This window comes from Channa argus, chromosome 12, assembly GCF_033026475.1.
Source record: "Channa argus isolate prfri chromosome 12, Channa argus male v1.0, whole genome shotgun sequence".
In the NCBI taxonomy this organism is placed as follows: Eukaryota; Metazoa; Chordata; class Actinopteri; order Anabantiformes; family Channidae; genus Channa; species Channa argus.
Genome location: NC_090208.1, coordinates 15,703,800 through 15,718,066, shown reverse-complemented (window position 1 = coordinate 15,718,066; position 14,267 = coordinate 15,703,800). Strand labels below are relative to the sequence as shown.

Sequence of the window (14,267 nt, the reverse complement as noted above, 5' to 3'; positions counted from 1 at the left end):
TCACTTGTTCCATTCAGATCTGAAGAAAATATACTCTATATTCTCACTACATGGAAAAACATTAACAGTTTCCAGATTCCCTACATGTTGGTATTTTATGCAGAAAGTTATATTACATGTGGATAAACATTCAAAAATAGACCTGATACTAAAACAGTTACTGTTTTGAGCTCACAGCAGCCATGGTGATGTTTTCTTCGATGAACTGTCACACTCAGCAGTTATAGAGCAACAGAATCACTCATTTGGTGTAATGTCTGTTAATTTTAGTCTTCAATGGGCAGTTATTAGTTCAGTTATCACAAATTTGCCACATGGGGCTTTGCAATCTACACTATACAACATCCTCTGTCTGTAGACCCTTCAATCAGAACCACCCCAATCCCCCAGAAAAATATTGAACCTTGAGCTATGATATGTTTCTTGGATAACACAAAGTCACTAAACACAATGCTGACACAGCTCTTTCGGTTTTTAAATGGGGCCTGACTGTTGCTTACTTTTAGTTTCTCCCTAGTAATTATAAGAAGTCATGTGAATGCATCAAGAGGGTGGATCTACAGGTATTTGCCACCTGCATTTATTGCTGTGTTTATAGATTAATATCCCTTATTATCGTGTATTTGTTAGCGCATTGTTTTGTTCTATTCACATATTTTGGACCGATGGTTTAGAAACAATAGATGTAATAATGAGCAACACTTTGTAAATACATTCACATTGACATAATAACCTGACTAAATATTAAGTCCAGGACTTGTTTTTAGTATAATCTCATTGTATCTTTATACAAAGTGGTAAATGCACTTTTACAATTACAGTATGGGGTTGGTTGATGTATAGTAACCTATAGGCCTGATAGCGGATTCCCAATAACAGGATGAAAAATAGGTTTTAAATCAACAAATAGTTTAACTGTTGTCAGAATATAATATACTAATATAGTAAAGATTTAAAATATTTAGTAAAACATGCACAACACAGTGTTGTTTGGGAACTGACTGAACTTAAAAATCACATTTCATTAACCCCTCTTTGCCTACAGGGCATCTGTGCAATAACATATGACAGTTAACAGAGACTTTGCTTTGTCAGCATGTTAGTTTTGAACCGGGAATACATAAGGAACTGAATGTAAAAACCTAAATAATTGTTAGATATTTGATATTTTTGATTTCTTACCCTATTACATTGCATTTGTAATAACTCAGCCTTATAATTCGGTGAGGCAGCATATATACACAACAAAAATATTTCTGAAAGAAATTACAGCAATGGTGTAGTTATACTTGTCAAAGTGTTGTTTACTTCTTCTGCCACACAGGTAGAGACGCCTGTCTGGGAGCTACACCACTGGCGCATTGTATATAATAGTCACTTGTTGGCAAACACTCTTCAGTGAGCTTCAGGCACACGAAGCAGAATTTTATTTTACAACGAGGACAGGTGATATTCTTACATCTCTTTTTGTCACGCTCCAGCAGTATGCCACAGGTGGGACAGGCACGGATGGAGGGACATGCAGTGACCCCTTCGACATATTTAAGGTTTATATCTGGACAGTTTTGAAGTGTTTCTAAAGACTCGTTGGTGCAGCCAGGGTTTCCACAGCGGTCTGAACGTGGAGCTGGACCCTTCCATTTCCTCAAACACTGCCAGCAGAATTCATAGATTTCACCTTTCTTGAGTATGCACACTGTGCAGCGAACATTCAGATTGGATATGTCCATTCTTTCCACTGAAGATTTGCATTCAGGACACTGATGTGGTAGGTGGTGAAAAACAGAGAAAAATCTTTTTTATTTTCACCATTTTATTAGCATGCAGTGAAATTTTGAAGCAACAAATTCCGTGTCTTAATGTAGATAATAAATTCTATAGTCTCAATGAGACACTTACTATTTTGGTATCGGAGCATTGCCTCATAGCATTGAAGATAATGTTTTTTTCAAAATACTCCATTTCTTTAGTGGTCAGAAGAGCCATTTTACAAACCTCAGCGTAAGACCACTCGACGTTACAGCCACTTTGGCCACACACAAACCTGCTTTCACCCTTCAATAAAATATAGAAACACATAGTGATGATATAGTAGATTATTCATAATGCAAGCTTTTTGCAGTTTCTTACCAGAACCTTTTTCCTTTCCCTTTATCCCCTGCATTGTTTGATGACAGATTAAAACTGTATATGCACTGATTCATATGTGCATAAGGATGCTGTTTTAAACACACTGAAATTAACATGCATTTGAGATGCCAAATATCGACCTTTTCTTTAAGGTCTTTAAGGTGACTTGACTTGGGGGAAGTGAACCCTTAACTAAATAACTTGCAGGCCTATGAAGAGGTCCCTCCCACTGTTCATATAACCTAACTGTTCAATAACCTACATACCTCTTTCAACAACCTGCGACACCAGTTGGTGAGAGACATCGGTGTGACAGCATGACCACAGGACATCAAAGCTCTGCGAGACTGGAAACCTTCACACAAAACTGAGAAAAAACAAAGAAAACAATGTGACCAAAAACAAAACGCAATGCTATATGACAGTAAATGTTAACACATTTCCTTGTTGTTAAAAGGTTTTAGTCTATCTCTACTTCTGAGCGTTTCAATGAATTCATCAAGGACCCACTGAGCTACTTACAATCCATCTCATCCTCTCTGTCCACAAATGTAAATGTGGAGTCCTGAGGATCATAACACTTCTCCTGTGTAGCTGTCAAATTTGAGCCCATGTTATATTGCTGTCTTTATGCCCCCTGTAAAACAAACACCAAGTGAGTAGAGACAAATGCTTTTGGTTTCACTTAAGTGTGACAGCTTGTGTCACAACATCTTTATAGGCTGATTGGTTTGGCTACTGACAGTGCATGAGAAGCAGCTTCAGACTGGCACAACAACATACAAAAGGTACCTGGCAGAGTTAGGTTAAACAATAAAGATCTAAAAATAATAAAGTAGTCTAGTTCTGACTTGTACTTTTAGGGGTCGCCAGCAGAATGTGTTTCACATGTTGATTTGGCATGAGAATGACACCGGATGCCCTTCTTGCCACGACCCTTCCATTTTTATACGTGCTCTTGACCGGCACCTATAGAGTGGATTCCAACCCCTGGCCTTCGGCATCCCAACCCAATGACCCACACACATAAAACCCAATCTACATATATATCTCATATCCTCTCTTTTTACGTTTTTACATTTATTTCAATATTTTAAAACATATAATATAATGGCAAAAGGTAATATCGTGGGAACATCTGGAAATTGTATTTTTTCAGGCAACGGGCAAGTCTAAACAAAACTAAGCTATGGTCAATTGTTGCGTGCGAAGCCCCGTTTGCTTTCTAACTCAGTAGGTTGTTACAGGAAGCAGTAGAAAAATAATTGCTACAAGAAAACCACATACATTTACCCTCATGTTTTCTATGCGTCCTGACCTTCAATAGCTTGAATTTTTATCGATGTGTTTTATTATTGACATTACAGTGCAAATACTGCTGTAGGCTAATACTGTCACTATGTGATGTTACAACATGAGTATCAGCTTCAACCCATCATTTATGTCTGTGACCATCAACTAGTTCACTACAATTAAATAATTAATTGTCAAGTGTCATTATGTTGAGTGAGGTGCACAGTCGGTGTCTAATGAAAGCCTATTTGACTCCATAGCTTGCAACTATTGGTCATTGATCCATGTAAGGCCAGTTTGGTTTAAATGTAACATGAAAAAAGTCTGGCTTACAAAACAGGCTACTCAGAGTGGGAAAGTTTTTCATGGGAGAAAACATAAAGCTGCAACGAGTCCTCTAATTTATGATAGTGATAATAGTGATAATAATGATGTTTAATATTTATATCAAACATGTTTGATATTTACAACTTGAAGTCCTGTAATATGAAAGGAACAGTAATATAACACTGAGCAGAAACCAGCAACAGCCAATGAGAGCGAACTGACTGGCAACACATCACCAATCAGATGCTGTGTTGTAGCTTCCTCCAGCCTTCTTTGGGACTCTAAATCTACAATTTATCTCGGGCTCACCCTGCAAATTATACACACCATGGTGATTCTGTTTTTTTGGCCATGACTTGATACATGACTTAATTCTCTGCTTTTGTTTCTCAGTACAAAAGAGCTCACAGAAGTGCTACCTGCTGACATGCTGACCATGACACTCTTTATTGTGCAAGTTTCTGAGGGATCACTAACAAAAGTGAGAAAAAAGTCATAGAGATGAATATTTGTATTCTCAGGTAATATGTAGACCTAAACATGTAGATCTACATGTAGACCTAAACCTGTCTGATTTTATCCTCCTATGAGCAACAGAAACAGGTTAGTAGCATGACATTTTGGTGATAAGGTGAACGTGTTGGCAGTTAAAGCAACAAAACCAGTCTTTAAGATTTATGTACAGTATGTGTTCCTGATAAATATTTCACTATTTGCAGAGTAGCTCTGTTTTGTTTTTGTTTTTTCAGCTGCCAAGTTCAGGCCCTGTTTGTCTTTGTCTGCAATGAGCAAGTGAAGTGATCCTGCACACTGAGTATAATTACAGACACCATGAACATCCAGCCAAGAATGGAGAAGACATCAGTAATTGCAGAGTAGTAGCCCCTGGAAATGGTTTCACAAGAGTCTTTAATAAAGTCAACAGGAAGTTGAGAAGGTGATAAAGGGCTGCTCACATGCTAAACACTGGTGGTGGAACTTCAGGTGATTTCCTGCAATCATTTGAGTCATGATAAACAATAGTGAACTTTGTGAACATTGTTTTTTGTGTACTTTATTGCTGGGTGTAGTTTCATACACTGAGAACAAAAGAGAATTAGATGATAACAGAAATCATAAACTGACAGAACTACAATTAAAAAATCAAAATGTGGTGGATATACATATGTGTTCCATTTAATTTACAAAATGATTAATGTCTAGAAACGTATTTTATGATTGTCACCGTTATACTTCAGACAAATAACAGTTGGTTACAATTGGCAGTTTCTTACAAACAAAACAAAAAGATGTATTTATTTTCCAGACAAATCTTTATATTATTTTATTTCACCTTTTTCTATTTCACTCAAACGATGACTGCCACACTGGTATAGACGTCTGTCTAGGAGCGAGACCACTGGAGCAGGGGCCGTATGGAGAACTGTTTTTCAAACACACGGCAGTGGGCTTCAGGCACACAAAACAGAAGCCGTTCATACAACGGGGACAGACCACCTTTTTACAGTGTTTGTTGTCATGCTGCAACATTATGCCGCAGGTAGGACAGGCACGCATGGAGGGACACCCAGTGACTCCCTTCACAGAGTCAAGGCTGATTTCTGGACACATTCTCAGTGTATTTAGCAACTCGTTGGTGAAGCTCTCATTTTCACATCGGTCTGAACTTGGAGCTGGAGCCTTCGGTTTCTTCAAACACTGCCAGCATAAATCACTTGCCTGTCCTTTCTGAGCTGTGGAGTGAACTCTCAGATTGTATCGTTTTGTTCCCACCACAGAAGATTTGCATCCAGGACACTGTGATGTAGGTGGGAAAAGAAGAGAGGGAAAACTAAGAGAGATCTTTAAATAACATAGCCTATAGATGTTAGAGTTTTAATGAAACACTTACTATCTTGGTATAATGACTCATAGAATTGGTGCACATGGTTTTTTCAAAGTACTTCATTTCTTCTGGGGTCAGTAGAGCCATTTTACAAACTTCTGCATAAGGCCACTGGACATTGCAACCACTCCGGCCACATACAAATTTGCTTTCACCCTTGATGGAAATATTGACAACAATTGTTTCATTAGTATCACGGAATGGAAACAAACCACTGAACACTGAATTGTGAGACTCTGCAATGATCGCAGACATTTAGTCAATGTCAACATCAAATATTTGTATCCTAGAAGTGGAGTCCTTTGACATGGTTAAAATTTATTAATAAAACATTTGTATACTGGAACATATAAAACCCTGCTTTTAGGGAATAGTAAATGCTATACTGTAGCCATAAATAGCCATAAACAAGTAAGTGGGGGGAGGTGACACCCAATGCTATAGAGTGGCTGGACATGTGCTAAAGATAAACTGCAACACAAAAATCCCAAAATCCAATGCTTTAAGTTGTGACAGTGCTAAAGGTTGGTTAAGGACAAAATCTGTCTCAGTGTCTTAGTCTCAATGCCTGGGCTCAGAATTAGGGACAATGATTTGGTTGCTTTCTATTTAAAATGTACAGTGCCTACTGTATTTTTACTTTTGCAGCACATAGCCCATATTTAGCTGATAATACCTTATGTTATTTGTGTGGGCTTGGTTGAATTTAACCTAATGTCTAAATAGGACTTTATTTAGGCTACATGTTGTATTTAGTAACCTTCCAGAATAATGAGGACTGAACTAGCTAATTGAATTAGTTGTTTTACTAAATGAGTTTTGCTGTGGCACGTTGTTTTCTCTTGGAAATAACTTTCCACTGAATGAGATGTCATAAAAAAACCGTAACCTGCCTGCTCCAACAGCCTGCGACACCACTTGGTGAGAGACATCGGTGTGACAGCATGACCACAGGACATCAAAGCTCTGCGAGACTTGAAACCTTCACACAAAACTGAGAGAAAAACGAAAAGAAATGGTGTTTTTTTTAAAAAAGAAAAAGGTATTTGTATAAATAAACAAAGCGTAAGCTTTGTATCACTTGGAGTCATTCGTTCATATTGTGAAGTGAATCAAAACAGGATTCAGGTACTTACAATCCAAATCATCCTCTCTGTCAGCAAAGGTTAGTGAGGAGTCTTCAGGGTCATAACACTTCTCCAATGTAGTTGTCAAATCTGAGCACATTTTAAGTCGATGTCTTCATGAAATAACCACAAACAACACCGTGTCAGGTGCTTTCGGTTTTCATCTGGGGTTTTTTTTTTTTTTATCATAAACGTCTGTCGTTTTTTTATATTCGGTCACGTGTTTTTACTACGAAAACTTTGTGCTCCGCAATTGAAGACCAAGACAATATGACTGACACAGTCAAACAGGTAAGCATAAGAATAATGGATGGATGCAGAGAAACGGACGTGCCACCAATAATGACAAACATCCTATCTCTGCTGAGGTTGGAGTTGCCAGCCAGGAGGTCTAGAGGAAGATTTATGGATGTAGTGAGAGAGGACATGAAGTTAGTTGGTGTGAGAGAAGAGAATGCAGAGGACAGGGTTAGATGGAGGCACATGATTTACTGTGGCGACCCCTGAAAGGGAACAGCCGAAAGGAAAAGAAGATCCGGTCTCTATTCAACCATATAATTTACAGTTGCTATTAACTCGTTTAATAGCAAATGTAAACTGCGTTTTTGCAATTTTTGTTGGCCTCTCTCTATGTTAAACTAATGATATGAATAAAACAGTTTTCTTCAATTCAATGGACTTGGAGCAGTGCTAGAATGTTGTTTTTGGAATTGCAATCATGAAACGTGGCGCTTGGAAATACCCGGAAATTCAACATTTTCAGGCAGTTGGCATGAATTTAGAAAAACACAGCACCTGTGTACATTACTTGGTTTCGCCTTTAGCAGACAGTTCAGGAAATCACATAATTAAATACATAAAAACCGATCTTAACCAGACTAAAGCATAATAATGAAAACAGTGACTAATAAAATTATATGGCATCTTTCCTCTCCTTAAAATGTAGCTTTTAAGAAAATAAAATAATGTTTAGAGTCATTCGCTTACGAACTATTCTGTGCTTTTCCGGTAATTAAAGATCCCTGATTACGGGAAATCCACTTATACCTGCAGTAGAAGAATAACTTCTCCTCCGCCTTATTTTGGAAGCCTGGCGCACAGAATGTATCTCAATAGTGTGAGATGTGTGTGTGTGTGTCTGTGTGTGTGTGTGACAGCGCGGACAGCACACAGCTAATGCACAACACGAACTATCTGAATATTGGGGAAGTGCAGACTTTCTTTTAAAAATGACGCACTCAGGGTTTTAGAAATTATTGTTTAGAGTGATTCTGCCTTCATTGCTATAGCTGATAAACTATCCAGTGTCCACATGTAAGAAGAGTCTATAACAGGACTTCAGATGTGAATATAGCTGCTTTAAGTGCAGACAGTATTTGCACGACCTAAAACAGCACGTCTATTAAAAACATCCACCACTGACAGAGAAGAAATTTACTTTCACTTTACATTGTTAAACTGTAATAATAATAAACACAATCTCCTTACTGTAAGTTATTAAAATGGTAGTGAGCATAAACATGGTCACTTTACTGCATTACTCTATGTATTTCCCCATACAACAACAGTACCACAGCTTATGGGTCAAATCAATTCAGCCTCTGTCTGCGCCTTCCACTTCGTGCTCTGCTACACCACACTGAGTGTCAGGTACTTTCCAGTGAAAATGTTTATTAATCACAACTCTTAACAGTAGAAAAAGAAAGTGGAAACTCTTCTCTGATGTCAGACTTTAGAAATGACTCTATAAATGAGAAACAAGGCATCCAGCTCTCACAACTCCCCAGAGACTGAACCTGAGAGGATCATCACCAACAAAGCAAATCAACATGTCAGTGGCGGTGTGTTTGCCCACAGGTGAGGCCACGAAGATCCACCTAAGCAGCGGCATGACGGTGCAGCAGCTGAGGGATAAAGCTGTGGATGAGACACACAGGATCCCAGGTAAGAAAGAAAAAGGAAAAATACCTGAACACACCTGAAACACTTGAGACAAATTAAATGTAATTATATTAAGCTTAGCTATAAAAGTCTATAATCCACTCATAATGAGGGATACTCTGTGAAATTTTTTACTGAGTTTCATTATCACAATCTTCTAAGAATTTTTTTAGTGGCTTTGAACTATTGTATTCACTCTCACTGTCTTGCTCCATTCAAATTTATGTGCAAAATTCCATGTGCAACATTGTCTAAATTCAAATTAAACTTCGAGTGAGAGGAGCATAATTGATTCTATTTCTCTCTCTCCACTTGTCTTTTCTCTGCTCCAGGCTTTAAGTGTGTCCGTGCGGATGATGTGCGGCTGACACTGGGAGGCAGCACGCTGGAAAATTCCTCCCCACTGTCTATGTTCAGGATCCTGCCCTCTACTGTGATTCACCTCGTGCTGAGGGTTCATGGGGGCTAGACAGCTGGACACAGACCTTCTCTTCAATCCACTACTGCTTCTTCAAGGGCTCATAACAAAACTAAAAAAAAATCTTTAGCTTTAAAATACATATGACTAATATCATATATTAATATTATATTATGTATGTTAATGATCTCAAATTCGTTTCACTAATCAACAGGCTTCAACACCAATCTTTAAAAACTGCTGATTTTTAATAAACTTCTGTATTAACTGCAGACAGATTAAGTGACAGATGAATACCAGCAATTACTGACATATTTTTAAACTGCACTTGTTGAAAAAAGTGGCTTAATCTGTGAATACTGTAAATAATAATAAGCGCTCAAGGTGTGGTGAAAACATTTGTTGTTTGACAATCTTTGGGTTAATCATTAGACTCAGACAGACCCAGAGACATGTTTACAATGAGACATGTATTTAGTCTAAAGGACATGTTGTTCAAATCAATTTTTTTTATCTTGAAATTACACCACTTCTCCAGTCTTATGAGTCTCCTGTATTTGTTCTGTGTTAAACCAGAGATGGTGAGACCCACTTTCACCCTTCTTTATGAATAATGTTGTTTTACCCTTTTAAATAATGTGGTGTTGGGTGTTGAATTAAGATTTGTGTGCAGTTCATGAACCAAGCATTCCCATAAGCATGGGTGTGTTGTATTTCCACATGGGTATATTTTTTTGTCTCCGCTCTTAAGAAACCGACAGATAAGTTATTCATGGTGTGAGTGGGGTGGAGGGGGCTACAGCACCTTCTGGCCCTAAAAATTCTCTCTAGATTTTGTTGAGGTCATATTTTTTATGCTACACAGGCACAAACCACATTTACTATGTTTACTCTTTATGTAAAATATCCATTTGTTGAATTGTATGTTACATATAAAAACCACTGCTGACACCACTGCTGACTGCAAGATATTGAATATTAATATATAGAAACATTTAGGTTAATCATTTGCTCAGCAGTTGTAGAACAACACAATCATTCATTTAGAACAATGTTTGGGTCCACCTGATGAATACAAGTCTAATATTAACTCTCTACCTATGTTTTTGATTAAAGTTAGTATGAATAATTTCTTACTGAAACAGCTGAACATGTTCAGATCAGCTCCTCCATTTAGCAAACCTGTCTCTGTCTGCACTGAGGAAATATGCAGTTGACCTGGACACTGATATTTACAGACACTGTGGACACCCTTTCAAGGAAGAGACATTAAGATCTGAATGGCTACGACTGTATAATCTTAAGCAAATATGATCCATCGTTATGAGGAATGGTACAGATAAAATAGGAACATGGACACATGCACGATTATACTGAGTATTAAGGTTAAATCGCAACTAAAATGAAGAGGCCTTTTGGATGAAATGTGTAACGCCTCCAGAAAACTCAAGCAAGTAGAATGACACTTTGGGATATCCAGTAAATCCACATCTATTTTTCTTTTCTGTTTTTTTTTTATATAGTTAGATATAAAATCATCTACAACTAAATAACATCTCTGTGCTTGTATAAACAAACTAGAACCAGTCACACATCCTGATGTTAACACTGCTGATTCAGCTTTTACACGGGGAGGAACAAAGGCCCCATGGAACTTTTTTAACTTTATGTCGCTCACTTTCACTTTCTCTCTGCAAATTCATACAAGTCACATGAATGCACCATGGGTCTTGATTAATGAATTCATATTTTATTTTATATCTTAATTTATTTTTGTTTTTGGGTTTGTTTTGTTTTGTTCGCAGCAGCTCCTTATAAAACACTTAGAATGTTAAACCGATCAGTAAACAAACACTGAGTTGTTTCAGGGCTTCTTTGAACAAATGGAAAATAATACTTGTGACTTTTCTTAAGGAAATGCTATCATACCTTTGTGGTTCAATGCTGCTCACGCACTGTCATCTTGGAAAATCCCAGAACAGTGCATAATGTCCAGTGAGGAAAACCCGAAAATTTCCAAAAGGTTTGTGGACTTTGAGAGGTTTTCAATTGAGTAAACACCATTTCTTAAATCAGAAGTACCTGCAGGAGGTTATAAATGTAAACCTGAACTCTTTTGTAGTATTAAGATAATATCAATGATGACATTATTGTATGATCAGTGCCACGGTTTTAGGACAGAAAGCTTAAGAAAGACATACTATCACTAAATGCTTTATGTTTTATGTCAAATCTCAAGAAAGAAATTACACCATTTACCATTTATTCTCAAGAGACTTTATTTACAATGTAATAATAATCAAAACTCTCTGTGTTTAAAGAATAAACTTGTTAGAGAAAAGAAAGAAACTTTACTGTGATTCTTTCTGTCAAGCATCATCGCCACAATTTCTGGTTTATGTATATGAACCCACTGGACCAGATGTCAGATCTGCCTCAAGATAAAGACCAAAAATAATCTCATATGCTGAATCAGTTACTGTAACACAACTGTAAAAAGAATCAGTAATACAGTTTTTAATACAGGACAGCCCTGATTTGAAAAATCAGATTTCACTTTACACTTGTTTGTTCACAGAGGGGCCTCTGCAATAACGAATGACAGGAACAACAAAAATGTGATTTTCTTGGCTTGTTTTTATCCAGGCATACATTCTTGTGTTTTTATATATTCTGAAAAACAACTTTTTGAATTTTGTATAAAAATATTTTGTATTAAGTCTGTTACGTTTTGTATAAAGTTAAAAAAGTTCCATGTGGCGTGTGTTCATCCCTGTGTAAAAGCTGAATCAGCAGTAGGATGTGTGACTAGTTCTAGTTTGTTTATATTAGCAAAGTGTGTTATTTAGTTGTAGATGATTTTATATCTAACTATATAAAAAAACAGAAAAGAAAAATAGATGTGGATAAGTTAAAAATGGAAGAATATATTATAAGAACACTACACCTGTTGTGAGCAGAGCTGAGGTGTCTCACTTACTGAGGACAAAGGAGGAAAAATTTAAAGAAGCATATTTAGCGCATAAGACAGAAACAGACAGTACAGTAAACTCTTAGTGATATTATAGAGTAGAGCAGCCTAATAACGGTGAGCTGATACAAAATTATAAATAACATTCAGTGGCACATATCCATTTACTTAGGTGTGTGCTCTATTTAAATTGACAAACAGGTTTGTACTTAGAAACTGACATGATACAAAAGACTCAAAAGAAACTAAATTACATAGCCTGCTTCTCATTATTACATAATTTCTTCTGCCACAAAGGTATAGACCTCTGTCTGGGGGCGACACCACTGGAACATGCTATGTATTCTTCACTTGTTCTCAGACACTTCCTAGTGACCTTCAGGCACACAAAGCAGAACTCCTTGGTACAGCGGGGACAGACAGTGTTTTTACACCCAGTGTTGCTATGTTGCAACAGTATGCCACAAGTGGGACAGGCACGGACGGAGGGACATCCAGTGACCCCCTCCACAGACGTAAAGATGGCCTCAGGGCAGTATTTCAGCATTCTTAGTGACTCGTTGGTGCAGTTATAGTTTTCGCAGCGGTCTGCACGTGGAGATGAACTTTTCCATTTCTTTAAACACTGCCAGCAGAATTTATAGGTCTGTCCTTTGTTAGCAGGACACAGTATGCAGCGGACTCTCAGATTAGATGGATTCTTTCTCGGCACGCAAGATTTGCATTTGGGACACTATGATGTGGCAGATGGTGAAAGAAGAGAGGGATTGTTTTTATTTTATTTTATTAGCATTTAATTAGCAGACCAACAAATTCAGTGTCTTAGTGCAAATAATAAGTTGATTGACTTCAATGAGACACTTACTGATTTGGTATCAAAGTAACGACTGTTAGCATTTGAGGCCATGGCTTTTTCAAAATACTCCTTTTCTTCAGGGGTCAGAAGAGCCATTTTACAAACCTCAGCAAAAGACCACTCAATGTTACAGCCACTTTGGCCACACACAAACCTGCTTTCACCCTAATGAAAACAAGAATGTCAAGTTATAAAAATTAGATTCCAATTTATTTTGATTTTTTAAACACAGTCAGCTTGTGTGTTTTTAATAAAGTTAGCTAGTTAGAATTTACAGTCTATAGATTTCGACCACTCCTATTCCTCCGTCCACATTTAAAACAAATTGTTTTCTTGTTGATTCGAATAAAGAATTATTTTATAACACGCAGTAATTATTTTGTTGCTGAAGATTGGGACTCAAATTATAGGAGCTTAACTGGCTTTTGCTACTGTGACAAGTTAAATTGCTCTTTGGGAAAATATGTGTAGATTTAAAGTTAATAAATAACAATAACCTACCTGACCCAACAGCCTGCGACACCAGTTGGAGAGAGACATTGGTGTGACAGCATGTCCACAAGACATCAGAGCTCTGCGAGATTGGAAACCTTTACAGCAAATTTAAAAAAACAACAACAACAAAGTGTGACACACGAAATTAGGTTAAATGCATGAAACTTGTTTGATTTGCAAAGACTTGTAGCACAGACTAATCCACACAGACTACACGGTAATTCATCAGCTGAGGACATAGGACACTTCGCTACTTACAATCTAGATCATCCTGTCTGTCCACAAATTTAAGTGAGGAGTCGTGAGGGTCATAATACTTCTCTTGTGTAGCCTTCACATTTGAGGCCATTTTATTATGTGTCTGTGTGGATTTGCCCCGCAGAGACCCACGAACAACAGGCGAGTCGGGACTCACACTTTCTGTTTCCTAATGCACAGCCCATACCACGTGATCTGAAAGCGCGATTATTTACAAATCACACACGGGTCTTTCACACAATGTCGTTAATATTTTTAGATAGGAAATACAGAAATTAGCAGACACGAGCTTAGGAGACTTTCTACAAACTCCAAATCAGTCATTTCCTGTCATTTTTTGTGTCTCCATTTTAGGCAGGAACTAAAATATGTGTCATAGGCTATATAATTTAAAAAATATTTTCTTCAAACTACAGTAAGTCAAAGTCATAATCACTTTAATATTTATAAAAATAAAAATAAAGACAAAACATATAATACGTAGATATTGTGCTTGTGCAAATGTGACGTTAAATATTTTCAGAGAACATATGGGTTAAAGAAACATAACAAAAGCTGCTGTTTAT

The 14,267-nt window shown here is 37.2% G+C and overlaps 3 protein-coding genes and 1 long non-coding RNA gene across 6 annotated transcripts; 1 reads left to right on the top strand and 3 right to left on the bottom strand.

Annotated features, from left to right (window-relative positions):
- Window positions 1-104: 104 nt before the first annotated feature.
- On the bottom strand, window positions 105-2,808 carry LOC137136889 (probable E3 ubiquitin-protein ligase RNF144A-A). Its single transcript, XM_067522665.1, has 4 exons — window positions 2,653-2,808; window positions 2,397-2,497; window positions 1,900-2,055; window positions 105-1,760 (listed from the first exon to the last, which is right to left on the bottom strand). The coding sequence occupies exons 1-4, from the start codon at window positions 2,741-2,743 to the stop codon at window positions 1,305-1,307; spliced, it is 804 nt and encodes a 267-aa protein (XP_067378766.1). The 5' UTR covers window positions 2,744-2,808; the 3' UTR covers window positions 105-1,304.
- Window positions 2,809-4,788: 1,980 nt separating this feature from the next.
- LOC137136883 (uncharacterized) lies at window positions 4,789-7,919 on the bottom strand. 3 transcript variants are annotated; one of them, XM_067522652.1, is made up of 5 exons: window positions 7,810-7,919; window positions 6,772-6,875; window positions 6,529-6,629; window positions 5,642-5,791; window positions 4,789-5,547 (listed from the first exon to the last, which is right to left on the bottom strand). In XM_067522652.1, the coding sequence occupies exons 2-5, from the start codon at window positions 6,860-6,862 to the stop codon at window positions 5,095-5,097; spliced, it is 795 nt and encodes a 264-aa protein (XP_067378753.1). In that variant the 5' UTR covers window positions 6,863-6,875; window positions 7,810-7,919; the 3' UTR covers window positions 4,789-5,094. The 3 variants fall into 3 exon arrangements, with proteins under 3 accessions (XP_067378753.1, XP_067378754.1, XP_067378752.1); XM_067522653.1 differs by having other exon boundaries at window positions 6,772-6,852; window positions 7,810-7,918; XM_067522651.1 differs by lacking the exon at window positions 7,810-7,919 and having other exon boundaries at window positions 6,772-6,886.
- LOC137136884 (uncharacterized) lies at window positions 7,039-10,075 on the top strand. Its single transcript, XR_010915646.1, has 3 exons — window positions 7,039-7,053; window positions 8,492-8,706; window positions 9,036-10,075. It is a non-coding gene; the product is annotated as an uncharacterized lncRNA (long non-coding RNA).
- A 292-nt stretch (window positions 10,076-10,367) lies between these two features.
- LOC137136882 (uncharacterized) lies at window positions 10,368-14,038 on the bottom strand. Its single transcript, XM_067522650.1, has 4 exons — window positions 13,702-14,038; window positions 13,450-13,538; window positions 12,958-13,113; window positions 10,368-12,825 (listed from the first exon to the last, which is right to left on the bottom strand). The coding sequence occupies exons 1-4, from the start codon at window positions 13,790-13,792 to the stop codon at window positions 12,343-12,345; spliced, it is 819 nt and encodes a 272-aa protein (XP_067378751.1). The 5' UTR covers window positions 13,793-14,038; the 3' UTR covers window positions 10,368-12,342.
- Window positions 14,039-14,267: the final 229 nt, after the last annotated feature.